We start from the raw sequence: 26486 nt of genomic DNA, 5'->3' as shown, positions 1-26486 counted from the left end.
CAATAATTTTTACTATTTTTTCTGCTATTTTTACAACAAAGTTTTCTTCAGGGTGAACTTCCCCTTTAACACGGAGTGTTGGGGCAAAAAGGACATCCTTTATAAAACATTTTAATTTTGTTTTATCATCCCCGCAAATTTGACCCTAAACACGTAGCTTTCCTAGCGAAATAGATACCCCCTTTTTTCATTATTTTTGTGTTTTTGACACCCTTATCACGTTACGTACGTAATATAATGTGCCCTATCTTGAAAAAGACATCCTTTGCGTTTGTTTGGTCGCGCATGGTATCCACTCGTCAATGTAAGTGGCCCCCCGGGATGATGTTACGTGATCGCGGACTCATACTTGTTTGAGGTTGTTATTTGTGTTAACCTTCATCTCTCGTGAAAATTGTGAAAATCAATTTTCTTAGTATGATTCAGGAAGATAATTAGCACAAAGTAGTATTTTTCTACCATCGATGTTTGTCGACGACATGGAGGTTGGTACGCAGCACTACCACGGATGGAACTAGGACACAGTACGGTGATTAAAAGAGAAGGAAAAGGCCAGGAGGAGGATGAGGAGGAGGAAGAAGAGGAGGAGGAAGAAGAGGAGAAGCAAGAGTGTCGCTAAGGCGAGCACATTATACGCCCGCCTGCATGTAAAGCGGAAAATGGAGATATTGGTCAATTAAGCAAGAAAAGTGGAAGGTGGTGACTTGACCTTTGGACCTCAAAATTATAGGCTTCATGAGATCCATACACACCAAATTATATGAGCCTATTGGTTAAGTCATGGTTTGTGAAGTTATCGCGTTTACAAAGAAAACTTAACGGCGGGGGATAGACAGATTACTGACGGACGGACGGACAGACGGAGACCGAGCGTGATTAATTACGTCCCGTATATAGGACGGGCGTATTGAACTGTTGAAAGAAGAAGAGACAGGAGAGGAAGGGGAAGAAGAAAAAGAAAGAAGAAAGAGCAGGAGGGGGGAGGGATGAAGAAAAGAGAATAAAAGAAAAGGAAGAAGGGAAGAGAAGAAGAGGAATAAGGAAAAGAAGGAGAAGAAAAAGAAGAAAACAGAAGAAAAAGAAGAAGAAGGAGAAGAAAAAAAAGAAGATGAAGAAGAAACACAGATTTTAAACAAAGAAGAAGACCGAAGAATATGACAAATCTGAATCTTTACAAAAACAGTATTTAATGAATTAAAAGATTGAGAGATTAATTCCGTTGAATTTCTTTTTATAACAAATATTCATACAAGACGTTTACATGAAAGGATCCAATGACCATTAAAAAATAAAAGCGAAGGAAACCGGTTTCACTCTGTACCCCTTTAATAAGAATAAATTCACAAATTAGAATATATATATATAGCGGGTCGTGTGGTCCAGTGGTTAGAGCATTGGACTCATAATCGCAAGGTTGTGAGTTCGAACCCCAACTCTGCCATTGTCTCCACTTTGATAAAAAGGCCCGAGAGTGATATCTGTCGTCTATAACGTCAGCCACTATGACTGATAAACCTATGACGTGAAACGTTTCATAGGTAATTGGTTATATACCAGCTTGGCTTTTACCAGCAAAATGCTGTCCTGTCGAGTTCCTACGGGAGTTACCACAAACAGAAACAGAAACAGACTTTAAAACATCGTTTCAGAATAAGTTTACTATAGGTACATTTTTTTTCATTCACATTGCCAATTTATAAAAATTTTGTATACACTATGTAAGTAATCAAGTTGACATTTTAAATGGATCATGAACAATAGCGATGGGATATATGGTGTATTTTTCATTAATCTGGTATAATTATAAGTTTGGGAATAAACATGATAAAGCATTAATAAGGAACGAGAAATTAAAGGTGGTGGATAATAAAATGCAGGTTATAACTGAATTCAAATTTAATTATTACGACCATTAGTCATGCCGATATTTTATCTCGTAGAAATAAAAGATACATGTACACGTCCACTCGCTTCATGTACATGTAGTACATTGGCTTTCGTCGAGAGATTTGGAAAGTACTGTTTTTTGTCAAGACAATAACTATGAACACTAAAGGCGGTCACACCGCCCGAGCGTTGTTGGAGCGGTCGTGGAGAGAAGAGAAAAAAATCATCACCGCTCGATCGCTACCATTCACCATTTTCGATTTCGATTGTTGTTGTTTTTTTTCGATTTTTGTTTTCGATTTTTTCCCCCAATTTTGTGAGCGAAATTCGACTCTCTTTCCCTTCCGCCCGACGACCGCTCCAACAAAGGTCGGTCGGTGTGACCAGGCTTTAAGTGCGTCATATCCATTATGAGCATTGGTTCATGCTGAGCATTGCTAATGGCGTAAGAAATAAAGTAAGTAGAAAAATATAGGCCTATTAAAGAAAAAAAAAACGTGGGTGAGGTCCCACTGGAAAACTTGTCTGCATAGCCAGAGTTTTAGAGCCATTTTGAAGGTGCTTATATAGAAAAATATGACGAATGTCGTGTGAAAGTTTTTATTGACATGAGTGAAATGATCAGATCCCAAGAAATTTATAATATTTTATGTGTGTTGAGGGGAGGGGGGGGGGGGCTTACGCCCCGTTAGCAGTTCCCACTCATAATCATTTTCACCATTTTCGAAAGATCAACCCGTTCTCCCCTGTCCTCGAGCCCCTCATTTCAGGCATCAGCTCTGGAGACCCACATTTCATGTTTACTTACAGTAATTCATAGTCCCCGTTTGCAGAGGGCCATCTAACTTGTAAGCCCTTTATTAATTAACATTCCTACTCTTTTAGTGCCCTGGGATTATGGTAAAACAAGTACTAATAGAAATCAACTTACAAAACTCAGGTCCTGAGGATTGAACGGATTTATTAAGCTACTTTTACATTCAGTGGCGGATCCAAGGGGGAGGGGGCACATTTGGCTCATGCGCCCCCCTTTTGAGAGCCATAACACAATTTTCAATGTAAATAATGCCGTTTTTACACCAGTGTGCCCCCTATGAAAATCACATTATATATTTTTATGGTAATATGTCGCTCATACACACACAAGTGAAGATCGATTTCTTTTTTTTTGCTCTGCAAATTTTACACTCTAAAAACTGCGGTGTTAAAACTGACACCAATTGGTGTTAATAGAGAACCAGACCCTGAGGTGTTAAAATTACACCCTAGAGATTAAACATAACACCAAAGAGTATAAATGTCACAACAAAAGGTGTTGTAATAACACCTATAGGTGTAAAACTAACACCACCAATGTAACACTGGTGTAAAATAACTGGTGTGGTCCTCTATATGTACACCGGTTAACACCACAATTTTTGCTGTGTACGTGGACGAAATGGCCTTCAATATTTAGTTTAAAAACCTTTTTTTGCTCGTCATATTTTCCTGGAATAAAATGTGTGCCCCCCCCTTGGAAAATCCTGGATCCGCCCCTGATACATTTGTAATTATGGCTATTTCCATGTAATGAAGAAAAAAAATACGATCAATCTGCATACAATATTATGGTGTACAATATTTCAACCAGTGCAAGTGCAATAAGAGATACAAATACATGCCACAAGGAAACAGCATCGGTAGCACCTATCAATCTGTATGCACAGAACTTAAAGGCCAAGTCCACCTCAGGAAAATGCTGACTTGAATAAATGGAGAAAATCAAACTAACATAGTGCTGAAAATTTCATCAAAATCGGATTAAAATAAGACATTTTTTAAGTTTCGCTTATCTTTCACAAAACAGTGATATGCAAAACTAGGTGAGTCAGTCGATGATGTCCATCACTCAGTATTTCTTTTGTTTTGTATTGTTTGAATTATACAATATTTCATTTTTTTATAGATTTGACAATAAGGACCTTTTTGACTGAACCACAATGCTAATTCCACATGTTCAGGGAGGAATTAATCGTTTTATCACTTGACAATGAGGAGAAAATTAGAATATTTCATATAATAAAATAGTCAAAAGAAATAGTGAGTAGATGACGTCATAGTCTCCTCATTGGCATACCAGCCAGGATGTGCATATAACTGTTTGGTGAAATTAAGGGAAACTTTTTTAAAATGTCGTGACTTTCTTATTTTGCTTCCGATTTTGATTTAATTTTCATTTTTATGCTTGTTGGATTTTTCTATTCTTATTCAAATCAGCTTTTTGTTGGGGTGCACGTACTTGTCCTTTAAGTTTTCGCATAATGCGTGCAGCGTTATAAAGAGTCTGAGGTCGTGAGACAAGATTATTCACTATTGTACCGTAGCTGCCTATTTGACACAGACAGCGACTTCTAAATTAAGTCTTTACTCGAGACATGGCTTTTCTTTCAAAGTGTCGAATTCGAGTCTGTAGTTGCAGACTATATTACTGTGTTGCAGCTTCAACGATCTAACTCTGATATGAATGTATAATGAATCGCTTATCGTTCAGACGAGCTTGTAACAAACATGAATGCATTTTTGGAATACCGTGAACGCATGAAGATGCAAACACAGCTTCGTGGTGAATATCTAGGTTAGCAATTAATCGTATGCTTGATTTTCAAGAATGATTGTACATTATGGTCAAATTCACTCAATCGTCAAAAAAAATGTTCTACGATCATTGCTAAGCTTTGTCTTTCTGCCCCTTTGCCCTAACGACGCATTTTCGAACATAGAGAATGCATGTATTGCCAAATGTCCTTCATGACAATGAGGCCTTTGTCGAAAGTTGTGATAAAAAAAGATTAATCCTGTACTAACCGCACAGAAACGTTGTTAGCGCTAACAGTGCACGACATAGCTCCTGTTACAATCGGTAATGGTAGCGATGTCTATTTAAATGTTACAAGAATGCATTGCTTGATATTGAAATAAATGTTTTGACTTAACAATCCGAAAGATATGATTGGGCTTAATGGTCATGCTGGTAGCGCTCTGTTAGGCTAACAATGTTTCTGTGCGGCCAGCAAGGGACTCTTGATTTGCGACATGTTTTCCGTATGGTCCGAAAAATGCGTAGGAAGATCATGCCAATCCGGTTCACAGATTTTCGACAAAGACCTCCCAGCTGTGCAGTGGCGTACCTAGGATTTTCCACGGGGGGGGGGCAAAACCGGTCGAAAAATTTGACAAGCAAAAAAAAAGAGAAAATAAGAATAAAAAAGGTCTTTGAGCTCGTCAGGGGGGGGGGGCAAAATAAGTATTCAAGCTCGTCGGGGGGGGGGGGTAGCAAAATAGGTTTTCAAGCTCGTCAGGGGGGGGGGGGGCAGGTATATGTCTTTTGTATGCCCCCCGTAGGTACGCTAGTGCAGCTGTGTATTGTGATATGACGGGCAATTCATTGTGTTCTCGAGTTCATTCTGCGTGTTGGTGGGGGAAACTAGCTAGTGCCGCTATATGAGGGCGCTGTTCAACAAGTCAGGACATACGAATCGAGTCAATGAAAAGTTTCCCTTTATAAAAATTGAATAAATCAGAATAGTGATCTGTAATCCGCTATGAGAATATCACAGGTAGAAGTATGGTTTCGGACGTCTGTCTTCCCTTTCTGCTACTTCCCTGACTTCCGGTCCCGGGTTAGACTGAAAGGAAATTGAACAAAAAATTATATTAAGCTGATGATCGTCCCATCATGTGGATTATACGCATCACATTACTAAATTATCACTTTTTTTCAAATTAAATTTCAATTCAAATTTATTTCACCAAAGCAACAATTGACATGGCATTATAAACATTGGTTCCTGGCGAGCGCTTCATGAAAAGACTTCCGACAGTTACCATAGTAACAGTGCTTCTCAGCCAATCAGAATCAAGGAAAATGTTGATATAACGCTCCCCAGATTACTAGAGATTCGTACAAGAAACATTGGGGAGCATTATTTAGTGGCGTACCTGTAAAGCATTGGGGGGGGGGGGGAGATCATGACAAATAAATAAAGATCAATTTAAATGTAAATGATGTAGTACATGAGCCTAGCCAGTTAGCCTGAGTTTGATGCGGCGGTGGGGTGGGGGATTCTAAGAGGAAGCTTGTCCTCCTTCCTTTTAAAATCATGTTTCTTATCTAAATGGAGCATTTTCTAAAGTCAACTCAATGTAAGGGCATGGTATACGTAGGCATTTTATTTTTTTAACGATATAAAGGCAAATTGCCATTTCGTCTCCTGCCGTCTCGTCCACCCACCACATGGTCTACTTTTATTTAGTCTAATGCCATTCCATCCATGTCCATCAAAATTGCGTCTAACAACCATTGGTCCATTAACCATTTGGTCCAATCATCACTTCGCCTGTCTAATCATGGTAGGATCCGTGGTCTAATTTCCGTCGATGACCATTTCGTCTCATAACCAGTTGGTGTAATATCCTAATAAGTATCTAATAAGAAGAGGTGTTGTGGCTCAGAGGATAAGTCTCCAGACTGTGAACCACAAGGTCCGGGATTCAAATCCCACCGCAGCACTAGCGTCCTTTGGCAAAGCGTTTATCTACATTTGCCACTTTCGACCCAGGTGTTATGGGTACCCAGTAGGAAGAAATTCCTTGAATGCTCGATGCGCCCGATCAGGGTAGCCGTGCTAAAGCCGGGGTAATAGTATGCAGCGCTTAGAAACATTTGTATTAAGTGCTATATAAATGTTGCATATCATGATTATTATTATTATATACATTTCATTTTCATTCATTTTGCACAATTTAGCACTTAGTCCAATCAGATCGATAGTATATGGCTATTGGATAAACTCGCTATTAGACGGAATGCCATTAAACTAAATAAAAGTAGACCATGTGGTGAGTGGATGGTTGACCAGATAGTAGACGAGTTGACAATTGGACGAATGGGAAATAAACCGATAAATTAAATTCCATCCCGGGCATGAATAATATTGTCTGTTTACCTGGTAAGGATATTTTCTGTTTCTATTTTCTCTCTCAATCGTATGAGGTTGGTGTGTGGTGATTGTTTGTCTCTTCTTTGAACGTTCGTAGCTCGGTTGACGGACGTGGTCTGGATAATGGGCGTGCTCTGGATGATGGGCGTGGCTTGGATGATGGGCGTGGTATGGAATTGCAACACGGTTATCTTCCGTTATTGGTTCCATGTGGTAATGAAAACTGGGCCTTTCGATGGTTTTAACGACCTGTACCCTCGGCAACGGGGGAGAATTGCCATACACGACCTCGCCCACCGCGTCGCCGTGGTGATATTGAGGCGTGGCTTCCTCCTCGATGATGGGGTACGCTTTCCCCGGACCATCCCTCTCATCCCATCCCTTCCCATGATGCACCTGCGCAGTAATCGCAGGTCTCGCGTAGATGATACGCACACAGTCTAAAAACAAGCTAATGAACACCATGAGAATGATGATAACGCATGACGAGATTACTGTGGAATATATCGGTGTCAATGAGAGCTGAAGGCCAGTTAGATTGTCATTAGTAGCATTCGTTTGTGACGTCACAGTGAGCTCAGTGACGGAGTTATCAGTGATGATACCTGATGCGGACATTGACCATGACGTCAGCGCTATGACTACGAATGATACGATCGCGGCGAGAAAGTTGGTAGTAGAGAGAAGCAAAGATATGCCGCCCTGTAAAAAAAAATATATGAAAAATTAAGAAAATGCAATTTGATGATATCGTTAATATTACTGAAATGATTAAAACTGCTACTAATAATAATGAAAATATAAATTTATTCTCCTCATATCTCGCACAGGGAGGGTTCTATAGCTCTAGCTAGCATAGGAAACATGTATGCTTGTATCAAAACAGTTAATAAAAATGCATATTTCAGACTTAATTAATAAGGCCTACTATATTAGAAATCAAATCATACATTTCAATAATGAGTCATGAGCTGTGGCCCTGTCAGTTTTCTCCTTTTGTTTTGTCAGAACTTACGCCAAAGACACGAGAGGGCGCATGATCAGCGAGTGGTATCATTGACTAAATAAAAGTCATTAATTCGCGGGATAAAGCATTCATTGAAAGGACATAAATACTGTGCCAAGACAAGGACGATAATGTCCCGCATTCTGAGGTCGGATCTAACTTAAACTCTGGTGTAATGTTGTGGATTAAGACAGTATGGATAGTAAATTGCGGCACAATTCTCGAACAGTATACAGGTTTAAAGGTGAAGTCCACCCCAGAAAAATGTTGATTTGAATAAATCTAACCAGCATAACGCTGAAAATTTCATCAAAATAGGATGTAAAATAAGGAAGTTGTGACATTTTAAAATTTCGCGTAGGCCTATTTTTCACAAAAGCACAACCGAGTGACATGCAGATGAGACCGTCGATCAATGTCGATCACTCACTATTTCTTTTGCTTTTTATTGTTTGAATTATACAATATTTCATTTTTTACAGATTTGACAATAAGGACCATTAACTTGACTGACGCATATAGTATTAAATTATGCTCATTCCATATGTTCAGCCGAGCGAGGAATTAATCGTTGGAAATGATGAGAAAATTAGAATATTTCATGCTTCATTTAATAAAAATTGATATAAAATAGTGAGTGGATGACGTTATCAGTCTCCTCATTAGCATACCGACCAGAATATGCATATATTATTGTTTTGTGAAATTTAGCGAAACTTTAAAATGTCATAACTTTCTTATTTTACACCCGATTTTGATGAAATTTTCAGTGTTATTCTTGTTAGATTTTCTCTTTTTAATCAAATCAACTTTTAGTTGGGTTGTACTTGTCCCTTCATTAATCTTCTCGTTTTACAACCAATTCGCTCAGCCCTGTTTGGGAATAATAACTAAAAATAATTGTTCTTCCCCGTGATATTACGAGAGAAGAGCAAAGTAAACATAATAAACGCACAGTTAAAGCAAAATTATGAGACTATTAGCTTTCCATATTTACTTGAGCAATCTGACCTGAGTTAAACCGGACCAATGCCTTTAATACGCAATAAAACTTCGCCCTGTCTTACAAAGAGTTATGATTGATCCTATCAATCGCAAACCTATGGAAATCCATCAACGTCATAATTTTTTTCACAGGAAATTTAAACAATGTCCTTTGTAACCAAAGAGAAGCATAGTGAATTTTCAAGACAACGATGAATGCATGAATATACATCAAAGTTAGAAAATATTTTGTGCATTAGAGATGTTGACGTTGCCGGCCGTCCATAGTTGTGATTGATTGGATCAATCACAACTTCTATTAAATACCTAATTATTCAATCAATGTATTTTACCTTTTCTTTGTTTCTTTTCAGTCCTTTTACAGCATTCACTGCTCCTAATATGATATACTGAAAAAAAAGAATGGCAATAAAACCAGGAATGAATCAGAAAACAATCAACGATTTTACCATAATAAATAATAATAATGGGATGGATAACAACCTACATAAGGGGCGGGGGTATTGACAAAAGAGGAATTTGGAATAAACATCACAAGCGATTATTAAGAAAAATTGAAATACCGAAGCAAATTCCTGACAAAATGTAACACATTGAGTCACTAGCGTACCTAGGGCCCCCTGACGAGTCACAACACATGCAGGGGACGTACCCCTGCCCCCCTGACGAGTCAGAACTGATCCAGGGGACGTCCCCCCTTGAGAAGACAAAATAATAATTTTTAGTGTAAAAATGCAAAGAAAACCGACGTTTTTAACCTGAAGACTTTTTTTCTTCCTTTTTTCATTTTTTGCTTGTCAATTTTTTTTCTTGTACCTTACTTGCTGTTAAAGACCTTTTCTTTGGCTTGTCAATTTTACTCGTTACACTGCAAAAACTCCGGTGTCGATTTAACACCAGCCCGGAATCTATGTCCACAGAGAAGTATTAAAACAACACCAGTTTGGAATCAAACCGATGTTGTTTGATAATAATTGGTGTTGTATAATCACACCTATTAAGTGTTAGACCAAAACGAAACTGGTTTTCTTTAACACTTCTCTGGTGTGGACATATATATACACTCTTAAAACAGATCAGTCGAATTGACTAGACCTGTAGTCAGCTGGGTGCAACTGATATGGCAATCACTGAGAGTCACATTTCTGACATACATTCTAGTCAGAATTAACTCTGTTCTGGTAAAATATGACTAGAAAATAGTCATATGACTAGAATAACAGTTGCACCCAGCTGACCCTATATTAACTAGTCATTTTTGACTGATTTGTTTTAGAGTGTAGATTGCAGGAATACGGGCAGGTGTTAAATCAACACCAGAGTAGTTTTTGAGTCAATAATGTGATCTGTATCAGTTTTACAAACTCAGAATATAGATTTTAGAGCTAGGGGAAGCAATCCAAATTCAAACACCAACACCAATGCCAACACCGGACTTGAAATCACCCATTGATGTTGAACACGTTGAATGTTACAAATTTTAGGCGAACTTACCGCTAGCCCTCCCCACATCGGTGTTCCCACGGCGCCATGATGGTAAGAACCCGGATGTATAAAGGAAGCTATGGCGCCAAGCACGTTGAGTATGATGCCATAAGAAATGAGGATCACACCCAAAATTGTGACGTAAGTATGACGTAATCCTGCCATCCTGTATGTGATTAAAGGGAAAGAAACTATAGTGTTTATGGGTTTTTATTCAAGATACAGCAATCACCGAAACAACAATGGCATATATTATTATTACAATAATTATCATAGTACACTCTAAAAAATGAAGTGCTAATTCAGCTCTTGAAGAGCATTGTGTAACGGGCCTCTCCCTGATTCAAACTAGGATTTGAAGTTTACCTAATTTTATACTAAGAATCAACTTGAGTCTCTCTATATCTCTACTTCTATTTACCTTTTTATCTTGTCTGTCTCCCTCTCTCTTTCTCTTCCTGCTCACTCGAGTAATTCACTATTGTGCTATACCAGTTTCACTTTGTAAGTTATATTTTCAAGGTAACCAAATTGAGATTCTGATTATCTTTATGTCTGGAGTATGAACACGAACTATGGTCTGGATTGTGTGTATAATTTTATTCAGCCGTGTTTGCTTAGTGCAAAAAGGCTTGGTTTTGGAAACACTGTATGAACACTCTTATATGTAAACAAAGCGGACGCGGAACGACGCGCCGTTCCGGTTCACATAATCTAACTATAAATCGTAAAAAATACTTCAAAAAGAATTATTATAAAATATATGTGCCTATGATAAATGTATAGTATCAGAAATGAGAACAAATTACTTACCTTCATTATGCTATCCCTCACTTGTGATTACTTAAGAAGTCGAAATAGTTGAATTTACACTTCTTTTGCCGTTAACTTAGGATCGGATTGTTAGTTCAAACAGCGCACGCGCAAACTAAGAAAGATGACTACGGATCCTCATATTGTTCTTTAAATAATTGTTTATTATAATTAAATGTCTTTACAAATAAGAGATTGAAATAAAAATGTCTTATTACATTGTATAAAATAATAATGCAAACTTTTGCTATGTTTTTATTACTATAGCAGTTACAGTTTTTGTATAAATAAGCATTTTAATTGGATTTTGTAACTTTCGAGGTCCGTTGGTTCTATAGGCGCGCCGCTCTCCTGTACAGCATCGCACTGCGGCTACGCGCATAGGCTTTCCCCCACGTACGCATAGTTTGGAGCTTTCCCCCACGTACGCATTGAGCGCATATATAGAAGTGAATTTTCATAATTCGGGCAGACTAGTTTCTGACACGGCCCCAACTACTTAAACTGGCCAACGTACCTTTGTACACAACTCAACTCAAACTAGCCAGACGGAACTCTTGTTTCTTTATTATTGCCTAAACAAATTAGGTAATTAACTAATTCCCAAGTACTTTTTAACAACTAAGAATATACCCGAATAAATCATTCGAATATTGAACTATTGATTAATCACCAACAACGATATTTATTATCAAGTTTATTTGAAATATAGAAATATTAGTCCCCTATCTTAAAGAATTAATAAAGAATGAAATACATGTATTAGAGTTGATTAATGATAATACATAAATCTGAAATAACAATTTGTAACAGTGGCGAAATAATTGTTTGATGTACAGAATGATGAATTATTAAAATTATAATTTTTGTTTTTCTTGTTGAACCTGAAATCTTGTCTCCAAACCATTGTGTCTTCTTTTCTTAAGTGTTCCGTTGCCTGTAATTCTAAAATCATATACTTTGATTGAAACGAACAAAAATAATTTATCACAAACACCACCTCCTTTCATATTTCCATCTATTTTTCTCTCTTCATCTCTCCCCTCCACCTCACCCTTTTTAACTGTCTTACCGCTCGGACTATCCTGAAAATATTAAACATCTTATTTTCTGCTAAGGGGTGATATGGCCACCAATACCCGGTCAAGAGTGAAAGGGAGTGGGGGTGGTGTGGTCGAAACCGTAGAGGGCGACGGTGACGGCCGGTACAAAACTGGTGTCAGAAGTGGGATAGAAATACAGGTAGAAAGTAATGGAACTGAAGAAGATGCTACCAAATTGATCATAAATAATTCAGGAGAACAAGTTGAACTTAAACAGAATTTGAATGAGTGTAAGAAAATCGAGTCAGAATGTGACTCAACTGATTCTGAGACTGAAAAAGCCACTCGTAGGAAAGCTAAGTCAAGAAATAATCGTAGTATGCAAAGTAGAATTCTCTCAAGACTTTCCCAATTAATGGAACAAATGACTACTTTGACTAGAAGAACTAAAACGAAGCGAAGCATTGATTCTGACGCTTCTAGTGAAGAAATGAGTGATACGAGTTCTATTGATAGTGAGATAACCTTGAACTACGACAAACCCACTACCAACAAAACCAACGAAGAAAACGAAACGAAGTCTTCTGGACTTCAAAAGGACATAACAAGCCCTACTAAACCTAAACTGGAACAGAATTCTAACCCAAAACCTAATCAAACCGCGAACAGCTCACGTCCCAACATAATGCCCGATAAATATGACGGTAGTGCGGATTGGAACGAGTATGAAACTCACTTCGATTCGTGCAAATTGATCAATGACTGGAACAATGAACAAGCAGTCAAATACTTGTCCGCTAGTCTTAGGGGACCAGCCCTGAAGTTACTAAATGAAAGAAAGCCAACAAACTGGACTTATGATGCTTTGAAAAATAGGCTATCCCAAAGATTCTCTTCCTCTAAGCAATCAGAAAGTTACCTAATGGAACTGCGTGGTCGCAAAAGAAGACCAAATGAATCTCTCCAAGAACTTGGGAGAAATATTAGGGAATTGGCAACAAAAGCCTACCCCGATTTTGACTTTGACGGAATAGACCGTCTTGCTAAAATCCACTTCATGGATTCAATTCAGAGCCCTGAAATTCGAACCGGCATCTTCCATGCCAAATCAAAAACTTTGGATGAAATGATTGAAGCTGCAATCACAACAGAAACGTTTCTGATAACAGAATCTGAGCGTTCTTGGAAAAAGAACACTCATAATAGAGTTGTAGGAAAGGAAGACACAAGTCAAAATGACTTGCAGAGAAAAATCGACATTGCTGTAGAACAAGCTTTGCTTAAGCATGATAAACCGCAATATTCTGGCAACAGACGGGCCAGAACTAATGACCAATCTCGAACAATCACGTGCTACTTTTGTCAGAAACCTGGTCATATTGCAAGGGATTGCTTTATGAAGCCCTCTGACATTCATCAGGCACGATCTAATGAACAACAACGAAGTCAACCTCGAGGTCATTTAAACGACATAGGGCCACCCATGGGGGCATTGGCGCGCCCAAACCGACGTTAGAACCGGCCCCAACACCTACGAGTGAGAACTATGATAGAATGACCGCAGAAAAACTTCCTTTCAACAGCTCAAACTGTAATGGTTTATTTGTTAAAGTTAGGATCCATGACAATGATTATAGATTTCTGATTGATACTGGTGCTTCTGAGTCCTATATATCTAAACAGGTGTATGAGAATATCCCAAGTAAGGATAGGCCTTTATTGCAAGAATCAAACAAAAGGGCAAAACTTGCTAATAACGCCCCTCTTCCCTTATTCGGCGTTGTAACACTTGAACTAAAGATAGGCCCCACTTGCGGATTCACTAAGTTGTTAGTCGCAGACATAGGCAATGATGGAATTATAGGCCTAGATAATTTGTGCAAAATGGGTATCAAGTTAGATCTTACGACTTTCCAACTTTCCACTAAGTGGGGAGACATAGAATGTGAACGTGATGACGGGGAAACCCTATTCTGTCGTATAAGTACGTCAGAAACAGTAACCATTCCTGCAGGACGTGAAGTCCTAATTAGAGGAAAAATAAAAGATAGATTGAAACCAAATAGACTGGGTATTGTAGAGATGGACAAAGCCAAAAACCATCTAACCCAGAGTGGTTTAATTGTTGCTAGAACTTTGGTGAGAACAGGGAATGAAGAAATTCCTGTTAGAATTTTCAATCCATCACCGTCAAACAAGGTGATTAAGAAAGACACTAATCTTGGTACAATAACAGTAGTAGATGAGAATGAAGTTGAAACTGTACCAAAGTACACAAGGTCTAATTTCGACAAAGTGCCAGAGCACTTACAAGACCTACTAGATAGAAGCACCCAAGAACTTCCTGAACAAAATCATCAGGACATAGCAAATTTGCTAATAGAATTTCAGGACGTCTTCTCCAAAGGAGACAATGATATTGGGAAAACAAATCTAGTTGAACATCCAATCAACACGGGAACGCAGCATCCCATTAGACAACGACCTAGGAAGCATCCTTTAGGTCAGAGAACTGAGATTAACGAACAAGTATCAGAACTATTAGACAAAGGTCTAATTGAACCTACGGATAGTCCCTGGGCCTCCAACATAGTTCTTGTTAGGAAGAAAGATGGTACACAGAGGTTTTGCGTCGACTATCGTCAACTTAACGCTGCAACCATCAAAGACGCGTACCCATTACCACGCATCGACGAGACACTTGATGCATTATCAGGTGCTCGTTGGTTCTCAACACTTGACTTGGCCAGCGGATATTGGCAAGTTGGACTCGACCCCGACGCAAAAGAAAAGTCCGCTTTCTTAGCGGGTGGCGGTCTTTACGCTTGGAACGTTATGCCTTTCGGATTATGTAACGCTCCCGCCACCTTTGAACGGTTAATGGACAAGGTACTAGCCGGTTTGCACTGGGAAACACTCCTGGTATACTTAGACGACGTGATCGTCTTTGGCAGTTCAATACCTGAAGAACTCGCTAGGCTTAAACAGGTGTTTCACCGACTTAGGCAAGCAAACTTGAAACTGAAACCGAAAAAGTGCCATTTGTTCAAAACCAAAGTCTCCTATCTTGGACACGAAGTGTCCCAGTTTGGAATATCTACTCAGACAGAAAAAACCGAGGCTATAAAGAACTGGCCTACTCCCACAAATGTGAAAGAAGTAAGAAGCTTTCTCGGATTGGCTTCATATTACAGGCGTTTTGTGAAAGACTTCGGATCAATTGCGAAACCGCTTCATCAACTTACTGAGAAGCACCGTGCCGGGCGGTTCGGATGGAGTCCCGCCTGTCAAAATGCTTTTGATGAACTGAAACTTAGATTAACGTCTGCCCCGATTTTGGCATATCCTCGCTCGGATGGAGAATTTATCTTAGACACAGATGCTAGTAACGACGGCATCGGTGGGGTACTATCTCAAGTCCAAGACGGGTATGTACGGGTGATAGCTTACGGAAGCAAAGTCCTTAGCAAGTCAGAAAGAAACTATTGTGTAACTAGGAGGGAACTTTTGGCAGTAGTTACTTACTTGAAACACTTCAAACAGTACCTCTACGGGAGACATGTAACTGTTAGAACAGATCACGGAGCCTTAAGATGGCTAACTAACTTCAAACAACCGGAAGGTCAACTCGCGCGTTGGTTAGAAGTTGTATGTGCATATGACATTGAAATAGTACATAGGGCTGGTAGAAGCCATGCAAACGCAGATGCACTTTCGCGACGACCTTGTAAACAATGCGGTAGGGAATCGGATTGTAATGTAGAACTTGTGAAAACGGATACGGATATCGGTCGGACTTGCGTTATTGAATTGACAAACACAAGTAACGTTGAGATTAGAAAGGCTCAACTTGAAGACCCATATATCAAGCCGGTAATCGAAGCTCTAGAACAAAGTACAAAACCGACTAAAGAGGAAATGTCGCCTCTTTCGTACAAAACGAAGGTGTTATTAGGACACTGGGAACAGTTAGAGATCCACGACGGGATTCTCTTCCGAAGATGGGAGTCGGATAATGGTAGAACTGTTAGGAAGCGACTAGTATTGCCAAGTAAGAGTATTCGTGAAGTGTTAGAGGAACTGCACTCGGGTGTATTTGGTGGACATTTGGGGTCCACCAGAACTTTGAAGAACGCTCAGTTGCGCTATTACTGGGTAGGAATGAAGGCGGATGTTAGGTCCTTTATTCGTGAATGTTTGGCATGTAATAGAAGAAAGTCGCACGGACCGAAACGAAAAGCACCTCTACAGCAACGACGCTGTGGTAGCCCAATGGAACGGATTGCGTTGGACATTCTAGGTCCACTTCCCATCACCGAGGATGGAAACAGATATATTTTGGTAATAGCGGATTATTACACAAAATTTGTAGAAGCATATGCAATTCGTGATGAACAAGCCCACACGGTGGCTCAGAAATTGGTAGAAGAATTTGTTTGCCGATACGGTGTACCAATAGAGATACACACGGATCAAGGTCGAAACTTTGAATCGAACCTATTCAAGGAGGTTTGTAAGATTCTAGGTGTTAGGAAAACTAGGACAACTGCGTACAATCCTAAATCGGATGGGATGGTCGAACGCTTCAATAGAACCCTGCTTAACATGCTAGTAACAATGATAGACCCTGACAAACACCAGCAAGACTGGGATAGATATATTCCTTTTGCTGCTGCCGCGTATCGTAGCACTGTACATGAAACAATACAAGAAACCCCAAACATGATGATGTTTGGACGTGAAGTTACCCATCCTGTAGATCTTTCGTTTGAGCAACCTGATTCAGAACTACACACTGATTACGCTCATGATCTAAGGAATAGAATGGACAGTATGTACGTTAGGGTAACAGAACAAAGTGACAAAAACCTGCGACGACAAAAGAGAAATTATGACAGGCGAACTGATAGTGCAACATACACCGTTGGCCAATTCGTTTGGCTTAGACATGATTCTCGAAAGAAAGGCATAAGTCCGAAACTAACAAACCGGTGGGACGGACCGTTTCGGATTATGACCAAACTATCGGATGTGACTTATCGAATTCAGCGATCTCCACGAACCCCTCAGAAGATCGTACACTATGATCGACTGAAACCCTACAATGGACCTGAACTCGACGCTTGGAAGAAACCAAGAACCCCAAGAACTCTCACTCAGAACTCTGTCGCTACAGATACCCCCGACAAGGAACTTTGGACGGAAATAGGCGTTACCCACAAAGAAACAGACAACCCCCAGATTATTTTTACTAAAATATTATTAAACACTGAATAAATCTTTGTGTCATTACCTTAGATCGTCATGACGTTTGATTGCGAATTTTGCAGTTACAAAACAGCCCACAAAGAAGTCCTGGGAAGGCACATGATGAGGAAACATGAACGACAAGTAGTAAAAGGCAGCAAGGCTAGCCGTCATCACAGGAGCCGATCCCCACACAGGAAGACACCTCCTCACACGTCCAGATCCTTTACAAGAGTAAACCGCTTAACCAGCTTGAGTCCAGATCCTACAGTACGCCACCCCACTCGTCCCACCCTCCCAAAGTTCCGAAGAGCCCTCCGTCTCCCCTCATTAACCCCTCCCAGGATGATTTCCCCCATCAAAGATCCGGTTTCCTTAGATGACTCCGACGACGATAGCATGTCCATTCATATTGACACTCCAGCTCCTGAACCCACCAACACCCATGCTCCTACCCCCGCAGAACCCGAGAAAGACGCTCCGACTCCCTCTCTCCCTGATGTTCCAGCAGTCGCCAAATCCACTAATCCGACTCCCTCTCTCCCTGATGTTCCAGCAGTCGCCAAATCCACTAATCCGACTCCCTCTCTCCCTGATGTTCCAGCAGTCGCCAAGTCCACTAACTTGAATCCGACCCCAGCCCGCGAAGAAGACGCCATCAGCCTCGTAGCACAGACCGAGTGGGAGGAGGTCTTCGAAGATGTGAGCACGCAAACTACCGACCCTGAAGATCACATTTCTAAGCTCATGGAAAAGTGTCGGATTTCTTTGTCCAAGAACCCTAATAGTTCCCACTCTTGCGGCGAGTCCCAGAGCTATTTTCATAACTTACAGAATAAAGAAAGCGTCACTCGGGTTGTTGAAACCCTTCATCTTCCCGGAGGAGGCTTTTATACTCGTTTTGAGTATAAGGTACGCAAATTCTGAAGCCTCCTCCAACCTATCTCTAACGTTTCCTCCTTGCACTCTCGCACGCTATCTCTGTCCTTTCGTTCTTTTCTCTCCGTTTCAATAATTCGAGTGAAGTTTTTACATGTCAATTTTATTATGTACATTTAAATATATATATATGAATGTTTTCTGCTCTCTCTGTCATCTTCTTTTCCTATCACCTTCTTCCTGCTGTTCTCTTAATTCTTTCCTTTCCTTTCTCAAACAAAACTAAAACTTTGTAACGCCACTGATAGGAATGTGATGATAAATGTTATTTCTAAGTTTATTGCACACTTTGATAAAGACTTCATTGGGAGGCCGAAAATATTAGACATAATTTTTCGAGGTGAATTGACACCTCAGAGAATATTGGTCAACATTTGGCAGAAGAAGAAATGCTAATGAGTATTTGAATAAATGATTGATTGATTGTGAGGCGGTGATTGATTGATGAAATGATGATGATAGGACGGTTCCTATCGGGTGATGTTATATGTAAGTTTGTATATAAGGAAATTAAGAAGTTGTACTTAAAAGCATCTCTTGTATCTGCCAAATAGACTGTTCAATATGCCATTTGGAATTCTTGGCGATTCGAGTTTGTTAATTGCCAAAAATGAAAGTTTTGTCTGTAAGGTTTTTTTTTTTTTTTTTTTTTTATATATGAAGTCTCTATTATGTGAGCATTCTATATACAAGTACGTTTTAAAATGCGAGGACGCATTTTTAGAGGGAAGGAGGCTGTGTAACGGGCCTCTCCCTGATTCAAACTAGGATTTGAAGTTTACCTAATTTTATATTAAGAATCAACTCGAGTCCCTCTATATCTCTACTTCTATTTACCTTTTTATCTTGTCTGTCTCCCTCTCTCTTTCTCTTCCTGCTCACTCGAGTAATTCACTATTGTGCTATACCAGTTTCACTTTGTAAGTTATATTTTCAAGGTAACCAAATTGAGATTCTGATTATCTTTATGTCTGGAGTATGAACACGAACTATGGTCTGGATTGTGTGTATAATTTTATTCAGCCGTGTTTGCTTAGTGCAAAAAGGCTTGGTTTTGGAAACACTGTATGAACACTCTTATATGTAAACAAAGCGGACGCGGAACGACGCGCCGTTCCGGTTCACATAATCTAACTATAAATCGTAAAAAATACTTCAAAAAGAATTATTATAAAATATATGTGCCTATGATAAATGTATAGTATCAGAAATGAGAACAAATTACTTACCTTCATTATGCTATCCCTCACTTGTGATTACTTAAGAAGTCGAAATAGTTGAATTTACACTTCTTTTGCCGTTAACTTAGGATCGGATTGTTAGTTCAAACAGCGCACGCGCAAACTAAGAAAGATGACTACGGATCCTCATATTGTTCTTTAAATAATTGTTTATTATAATTAAATGTCTTTACAAATAAGAGATTGAAATAAAAATGTCTTATTACATTGTATAAAATAATAATGCAAACTTTTGCTATGTTTTTATTACTATAGCAGTTACAGTTTTTGTATAAATAAGCATTTTAATTGGATTTTGTAACTTTCGAGGTCCGTTGGTTCTATAGGCGCGCCGCTCTCCTGTACAGCATCGCACTGCGGCTACGCGCATAGGCTTTCCCCCACGTACGCATAGTTTGGAGCTTTCCCCCACGTACGCATTGAGCGCATATATAGAAGTGAATTTTCATAATTCGGGCAGACTAGTTTCTGACACGGCCCCAACTACTTAAACTGGCCAACGTACCTTTGTACACAACTCAACTCAAACTAGCCAGACGGAACTCTTGTTTCTTTATTATTGCCTAAACAAATTAGGTAATTAACTAATTCCCAAGTACTTTTTAACAACTAAGAATATACCCGAATAAATCATTCGAATATTGAACTATTGATTAATCACCAACAACGATATTTATTATCAAGTTTATTTGAAATATAGAAATATTAGTCCCCTATCTTAAAGAATTAATAAAGAATGAAATACATGTATTAGAGTTGATTAATGATAATACATAAATCTGAAATAACAATTTGTAACAGTGGCGAAATAATTGTTTGATGTACAGAATGATGAATTATTAAAATTATAATTTTTGTTTTTCTTGTTGAACCTGAAATCTTGTCTCCAAACCATTGTGTCTTCTTTTCTTAAGTGTTCCATTGCCTGTAATTCTAAAATCATATACTTTGATTGAAACGAACAAAAATAATTTATCACAAACACCACCTCCTTTCATATTTCCATCTATTTTTCTCTCTTCATCTCTCCCCTCCACCTCACCCTTTTTAACTGTCTTACCGCTCGGACTATCCTGAAAATATTAAACATCTTATTTTCTGCTAAGGGGTGATATGGCCACCAATACCCGGTCAAGAGTGAAAGGGAGTGGGGGTGGTGTGGTCGAAACCGTAGAGGGCGACGGTGACGGCCGGTACAATAGTGACTGCGCTTCGGAGTGCTGATTTGTCTAGTTCAAATTTGAACGAGACAAGTGCAGTCACTATACACGCTCTTTAAGAGCTGAATTAGCACTTCGTTTTTTAGAGTGTAATTGATAATTCATATTTGAAATAGAAAGCAAATTCCACCAATTCAAGGCCCAGTGAAATAAAACAAACTATTGTATTGAAGTTTTATATTGATATATTCCACCAAATAATCTTGAAGCCTCTGAAGCATATGGTACAGAGTCATGATAATTTACAATTGCACCGTTCAGTCGCATCCCACTCGCACGATTAAATTCAAACAAAACTCTGATTTCATGATCACATTTTGGAATAATTATCACTGGAGTCGTTTGAATTTCCATATTATAATTGTGACTAACACTTATAGTTACTCTCTTCCGCAACACTCCTTCCTCCCTATAAGTCATTTTTATGTCACTTTTGATTTAATTGGAATTCTAGAAGAAATCTTCAGTGAAAGTATGAATATATATACATAATATAATAATAATAATAATTCCTTCTTATTAAGCACTTTGTCAAAAAGCGCTACAAACGACAAAACAAATACAATCGGTGAAAACTTGAAAAATGAAACACAACTTGCAATATGTTAAAACAAATGAGATTTAAGCATCTTCTTAAACACATCAGTAGAAGAACATTGTCTAAGTTTATGGGGTAATCTATTCCAATATTTGTTGGCAAGCACAATATCTAGAAAATATTTTTGAACAAACATGTCTTTTAGATATTGCTGGCTTTCCATAGTTGTGGTTGATTGGATCAAGTGACACACTTTGGCGGGACACTTTGTAAGACGGGAGCCAGCCACATTATCCATACCTTAATATACTTTCACTTATTAAGGAGTGCATTGAACTATTATCACTAGTTACGTAACAACCCTTAGTATTCCCAGATTAAAATCTGTATTTTGCAAGTCAATGGAGATCTGCCCCTTTCACCATTGCATTGAGGATTATGCCAGATTTCTTAAGAAAATAGTCAAACTCTTGTAAATTACTACAATAGCGTATACAAAATTGTCGTTTTGGTATAGAGCGTCTATTGTGTTCAAATGAAAAGTTTGAAAGTTTCGGTTGCCTAAGGTCCCTATAAAGGTAGGTCTCAAAGTAGAGCATTTATAGTGTAAACAGCATGCCAATAGTATAGTACATGGAGCTGTAATGAAAAGGGCATTACAGTTATTGAATGTATTGATAGCAATAATTTGGTAAAATTGACAGAATGAATTCAATTTTAATTGTATGAAAAATATTTATCTGAGGATACTGCCCATATTCCATCACACTATTTTTTCACACTTCCTTCTTAAAATATTTTTTACAGCAGACATCACTTAGTTCAAAGGCTAATTAAAAGGATCTATAGGCCATTTCCTTTGAATAAATTGATCTATGAATACAAAAAGAGGTGAATTTGAATTAAAATGTTGATAAAAATTTAGTTCTACATTTAAGCGTGAACAAACAACTGCCCATTTTTCTTTTTGCCCGTTTTGGGTATAAATTAACCGACTTATTTTCAGATGATCAAATCACTTTTTTTCTCGTAGTTTTAGTTAATTACTATATTGTATTAATCATGTTAGTGTTAGCTGCATGGGCATTTATTAAGTTTATGTTTCTGCCTTCTTTATCGATGGGAATACATCAATCGGTAGTGTATTCTATCCTCACGTGCATAAAGGGACCTGCAGGTGTTATGCGTGTGTTTTTACTGAAAATTTTCCACCAAAAATTCACCAAAGTATGCAAAAATCCTCTAATTTCAATTGTCAAAACACATTTTCACTGTGTTTTATTTTTCCCACTTTCTAAAGTGAACCATATCCGTCAACCAAAATGTTATTTTAACGAATATGAAATGAATGTACTGAAAATGATTTCTCAAAACCAAAATCATGTATAGAAGGCCAAACAAACAAAAATCTTTATAATATCACTATTTTCTTTTAGGTTTCGGTTAAGTATTATTATAATACAAAAAAAATAATAGTAATATCATTTTAACGGTAATTTCAGACATCGTCTACTATCGTATTTGTACTCTTGGAAGGGAATAACAAATCCCTGACCTTATTACCATGCAAGCATTTTTGTGAAAGTTAGTTTGGAAACATATCCGTATTTTTAATATTTCCCGTAAAACTCTGTTTAAAATGTTAATTCAACGCAGTTTACTAAATGAAGTTACAGGAGTTGTTTAAACGGTTAAAAAAGTGCTTAAAATCTTAAGAAAACAAAGTTCAATTTCAATATTCAATTCTCAATAAATTAGTCATAGTTGTTTAAACTGTTTAACTATACTGTAAAGTTAGTATAAACAGCGCTGTATGAAATTTTTAGCAGCTTTTCTACAGTACAGGAGTACTGGATTACTATTAAACATGAATATAATAATATGGGCAATAAGAGTTACAATTAAAATCTATGAATGAGTTCAAGACTTACTCAGTATATGTGTCTAGCTAGTCTATATGCTGGAATAGAAGCAGGAGTGGTAGACCTACACACGACAGTAATACCTCACCCCTTGTCTGCATACGTGGAATTAGTGCGCTGATATGGAAGGGTTTTCACGGACGAGTGGTTACAATAATGGATGCCTATCACTATTTTAAGGCCTGCTCGATGATGATGATTTTTTTATCACGTTTTTAACCATAAATTGGGTGTCTATCTAAACAATTGATGCGAGGCGTAGCTCGAGTTAGAATATTCCGTTATCACTAATTTCTTTGTCAGTAAGCAGGGTGCGTATTTCACTAAAAAATAATGAAAACTCGAATCACGGGAAGAATAATTTGTGCATATATTGAGCTAAAACACGTACCATTTTTAGCCCCGTGTTATCCAATGGAACAGATTAGCTATTATTAACAGCCACTGCCAGCGCGAAGCGCAAGCTAAATTTTGAATGACTCGAAAGATTTGTGCCAACAGTGACTGCATGGATGAGAAAATGTTTACAATTTGAAGAGTGAAAATGTGGTATTGATGTAGGCCTATGCTTATTCAGCTACATTTACTACATGTATACATTTTTTTTATTAAAGTTTTTCCAAATTTCTGGGGGAAAGTGGGGGACAACGATCCTGGCCTGACGGGGAGGACAAAGTCCCCCGTGCCCCCCCCCTTAGTGCTGCCTCCATTTGGTAAAGTTTCTATTTTATACGCAAAGAACAGATTAAAGGACAAGTCTACCCCAACAAAAAGTTGACTTGAATAAAAAGAGAAAAATACAACAAGCATAACACTGAAAATTTTCATCATAATTGGATGTTAAATATATATTTTTTTTTTGAAATTTTAAAGTTTCGCTTAATTTCTCAAAACAGTTATCTGCACATCCTGGGTGGTATGCAAATGAGGAGACTATGACGTCAGCCACTCACTATTTCTTTTGTATTTTATTATATGAAATATGGGTTTTCTCCTAATTGACAAGTGATACAACGAAAAATTCCTCCCTGAATATGTGGAATTAGCAATACTATACGGTTCAGTCAAGTTGGTAAAATCTACAAAAAAGTTGAATATTGTATAATTCAAACAATAAAAAACAAAAGAAATAGTGAGTGATGGACATCATCGACTGACTCACCTAGTTGTCCATATCACTGACTCATTTGCATGTCGCTGAGTTGTGCATGCATATAACTTTTTTGTTGTGAAAAATAAGCGAAACTGTGAAATGCCATAACTTTCTTATTCTACATCCGATTATGATGAAATTTTCAGTATTATGCTAATTTGATTTCCTCTACTTATTCAAATCAACATTTTGCTGGGGTGGACTTGATCTTTAAAAATGTCATAACTTGATTATTTTTCATCTGATTTTGATAAAAAATTTCGGTGTCATGCTTGTTGGCTTTTTTACCGGTACTGGGTACACCCACACACACCTATACAAGGTCTTTAATTGTTACATATATGGAGTATTTTCCACACTGGCTTCAGTCATATAGTGCAGCTTTTTTTGTGACGTCGTGTCAGATTTGACATATAGGACCTATCTATGAGAATGGGGTTTGATATCAGTTCATAACGATACTAGCTCACCGAGGAAAGTTATTCAGTAGATTAAGACAAGATCAAGTTAAATTATTTTAGTAAGATCAAGTCCATGTTAGTTTACTTTTCCATTCAATCATAATGTGTGTATGTTTACTTTTATAAAAGTTAAGTCTACCTAAGAAAAAATGTTGATCTCAACGAACGGAGAAAAATCAAACAAGCATAACGCTGAAAATTTTATGATCTGATGTAAAATAAAAAACAGAAAAACAATAAATATATATTACATGTTGTGTATCTGCAATTCTATTTATCATTATTATCATCATTATTATTAGTAGAAGTAGTAGTAGAAGTAGAAGTAATACGGTAGTAGTAGTACTACTACTAGTAGTAGTAGTAGATGTAGTACAGTAGTAGTAGTAGTCGTAGTCGTAGTAGTAGTAGAGTATTAGTATTAGTAGTAGTAGTAGTAGTAGTAGTAGTAGTAGTAGTAGTAGTAGAGTATTAGTAGTAGTTGTAGTAGTAGTAGTAGTAGTAGTAGTAATAGTAGTAGTAGTAGTAGTAGTAGTAGTAGTAATATTAGTAGTAGTAGTAGTTGAACAAGAAATAGTAGTAGTAGTAGTTGTTGAAGTAGAAGCAGCAGCAGCAGCAGTAGTAGCAGTAGTAGTAGTAGTAGAAGTAGTAGTAGTAGTTGTAGAGTAATCCACTTGGTCCTAAACTTAGTAACCTACATTTTTCATTGGATGTACCTTCCCTTTGTTAAAAAAGAATAATCATATATGCTCCAAATTGTTCTTCAAGATACCTAATTAAATTCGAACTAATTCCACACATAATACACTATAAAAATTCATAAATTTCTTTAAAATTTTTCATCTTATTTCATGATTTTTTTAATCCATCTATTTTTAATTTTTCCTGACCTTTTCACCCGCTTCAGTGGCGTACAGGCGGGGTGCAGGGGGGGGGCACTCTGCACCCTGGCGGATTTCACCCGGGGAAAATGAAAAAACGGGAAAAGAGAAAAGGGAGGGAGAAAGAAACGGAAAGGGGAAGGAAAGGAGGAAAAGGAAAGAGAAAAGTGAAAAGAAAACGAAGAAAAATATAAATTTAATGAAAAAAGGAAGGAATTAAGCGGGAAAAGGAACGAAAGAATTACATTTGAGAAAGAAAAATCATTCCAAAATAGGCCTATGTAATGCAATAGCATGATGGGAAATAAATTAAAAGATGACAAAGTGGCAAACAATAGCGGGAAGTATAATTATAGTAAATAAGTCAGCATAATCATGGCCGGCATTAATTTTTATTGAGCCACCTTGTAGTAATTACACAGTAAAAACGCTGTACAAAATATCGCTGTATAAGAGGTGCTGTATAATTTTTTGAACAGCACATGTTTAAGCTTTGATAAATATCGGTATAAAACACGGCGAATTGACCTGTTTAAGGTCCGTAGACAGAAGGCTTGAACAGGGGGTTGTACAAGATACCGGCACATGTAAAGCGCATGCGTACGCGTGCGCAGTGCTTTGCTAGTGGTCGGAAGATGGCGTTGAGTATGTTCGACTCGGAGACTG

At 38.0% G+C, this 26486-nt stretch overlaps 1 protein-coding gene across 1 annotated transcript; it reads right to left on the bottom strand.

The window, feature by feature from the left end:
- Positions 1-5213: 5213 nt before the first annotated feature.
- LOC121417083 lies at positions 5214-23443 on the bottom strand. The gene is made up of 6 exons (XM_041610648.1): positions 23335-23443; positions 10372-10528; positions 9210-9266; positions 6873-7568; positions 5477-5552; positions 5214-5419 (listed from the first exon to the last, which is right to left on the bottom strand). The coding sequence occupies exons 2-5, from the start codon at positions 10525-10527 to the stop codon at positions 5478-5480; spliced, it is 984 nt and encodes a 327-aa protein (XP_041466582.1). The 5' UTR covers position 10528; positions 23335-23443; the 3' UTR covers positions 5214-5419; position 5477.
- Between the last annotated feature and the right edge of the window lie 3043 nt (positions 23444-26486).

Source organism: Lytechinus variegatus, chromosome 6 (genome assembly GCF_018143015.1).
Source record: "Lytechinus variegatus isolate NC3 chromosome 6, Lvar_3.0, whole genome shotgun sequence".
In the NCBI taxonomy this organism is placed as follows: domain Eukaryota; kingdom Metazoa; phylum Echinodermata; class Echinoidea; order Temnopleuroida; family Toxopneustidae; genus Lytechinus; species Lytechinus variegatus.
This window is presented reverse-complemented; position numbering and strand designations above follow the sequence as displayed.

Excerpts from the sequence above, each read along its gene's own strand:
- LOC121417083 (XM_041610648.1), bottom strand. The coding sequence starts at position 10,527 with ATGGCAGGATTACGTCATACTTACGTCACAATTTTGGGTGTGATCCTC. Across the intron at positions 9,267-10,371 it reads CGATGTGGGGAGGGCTAGCG|TATATCATATTAGGAGCAGT; the intron begins GTAAGTTCGCCT and ends CTTTTTTTTCAG. Across the intron at positions 7,569-9,209 it reads TGAAAAGAAACAAAGAAAAG|GGCGGCATATCTTTGCTTCT; the intron begins GTAAAATACATT and ends TTTTTTTTACAG.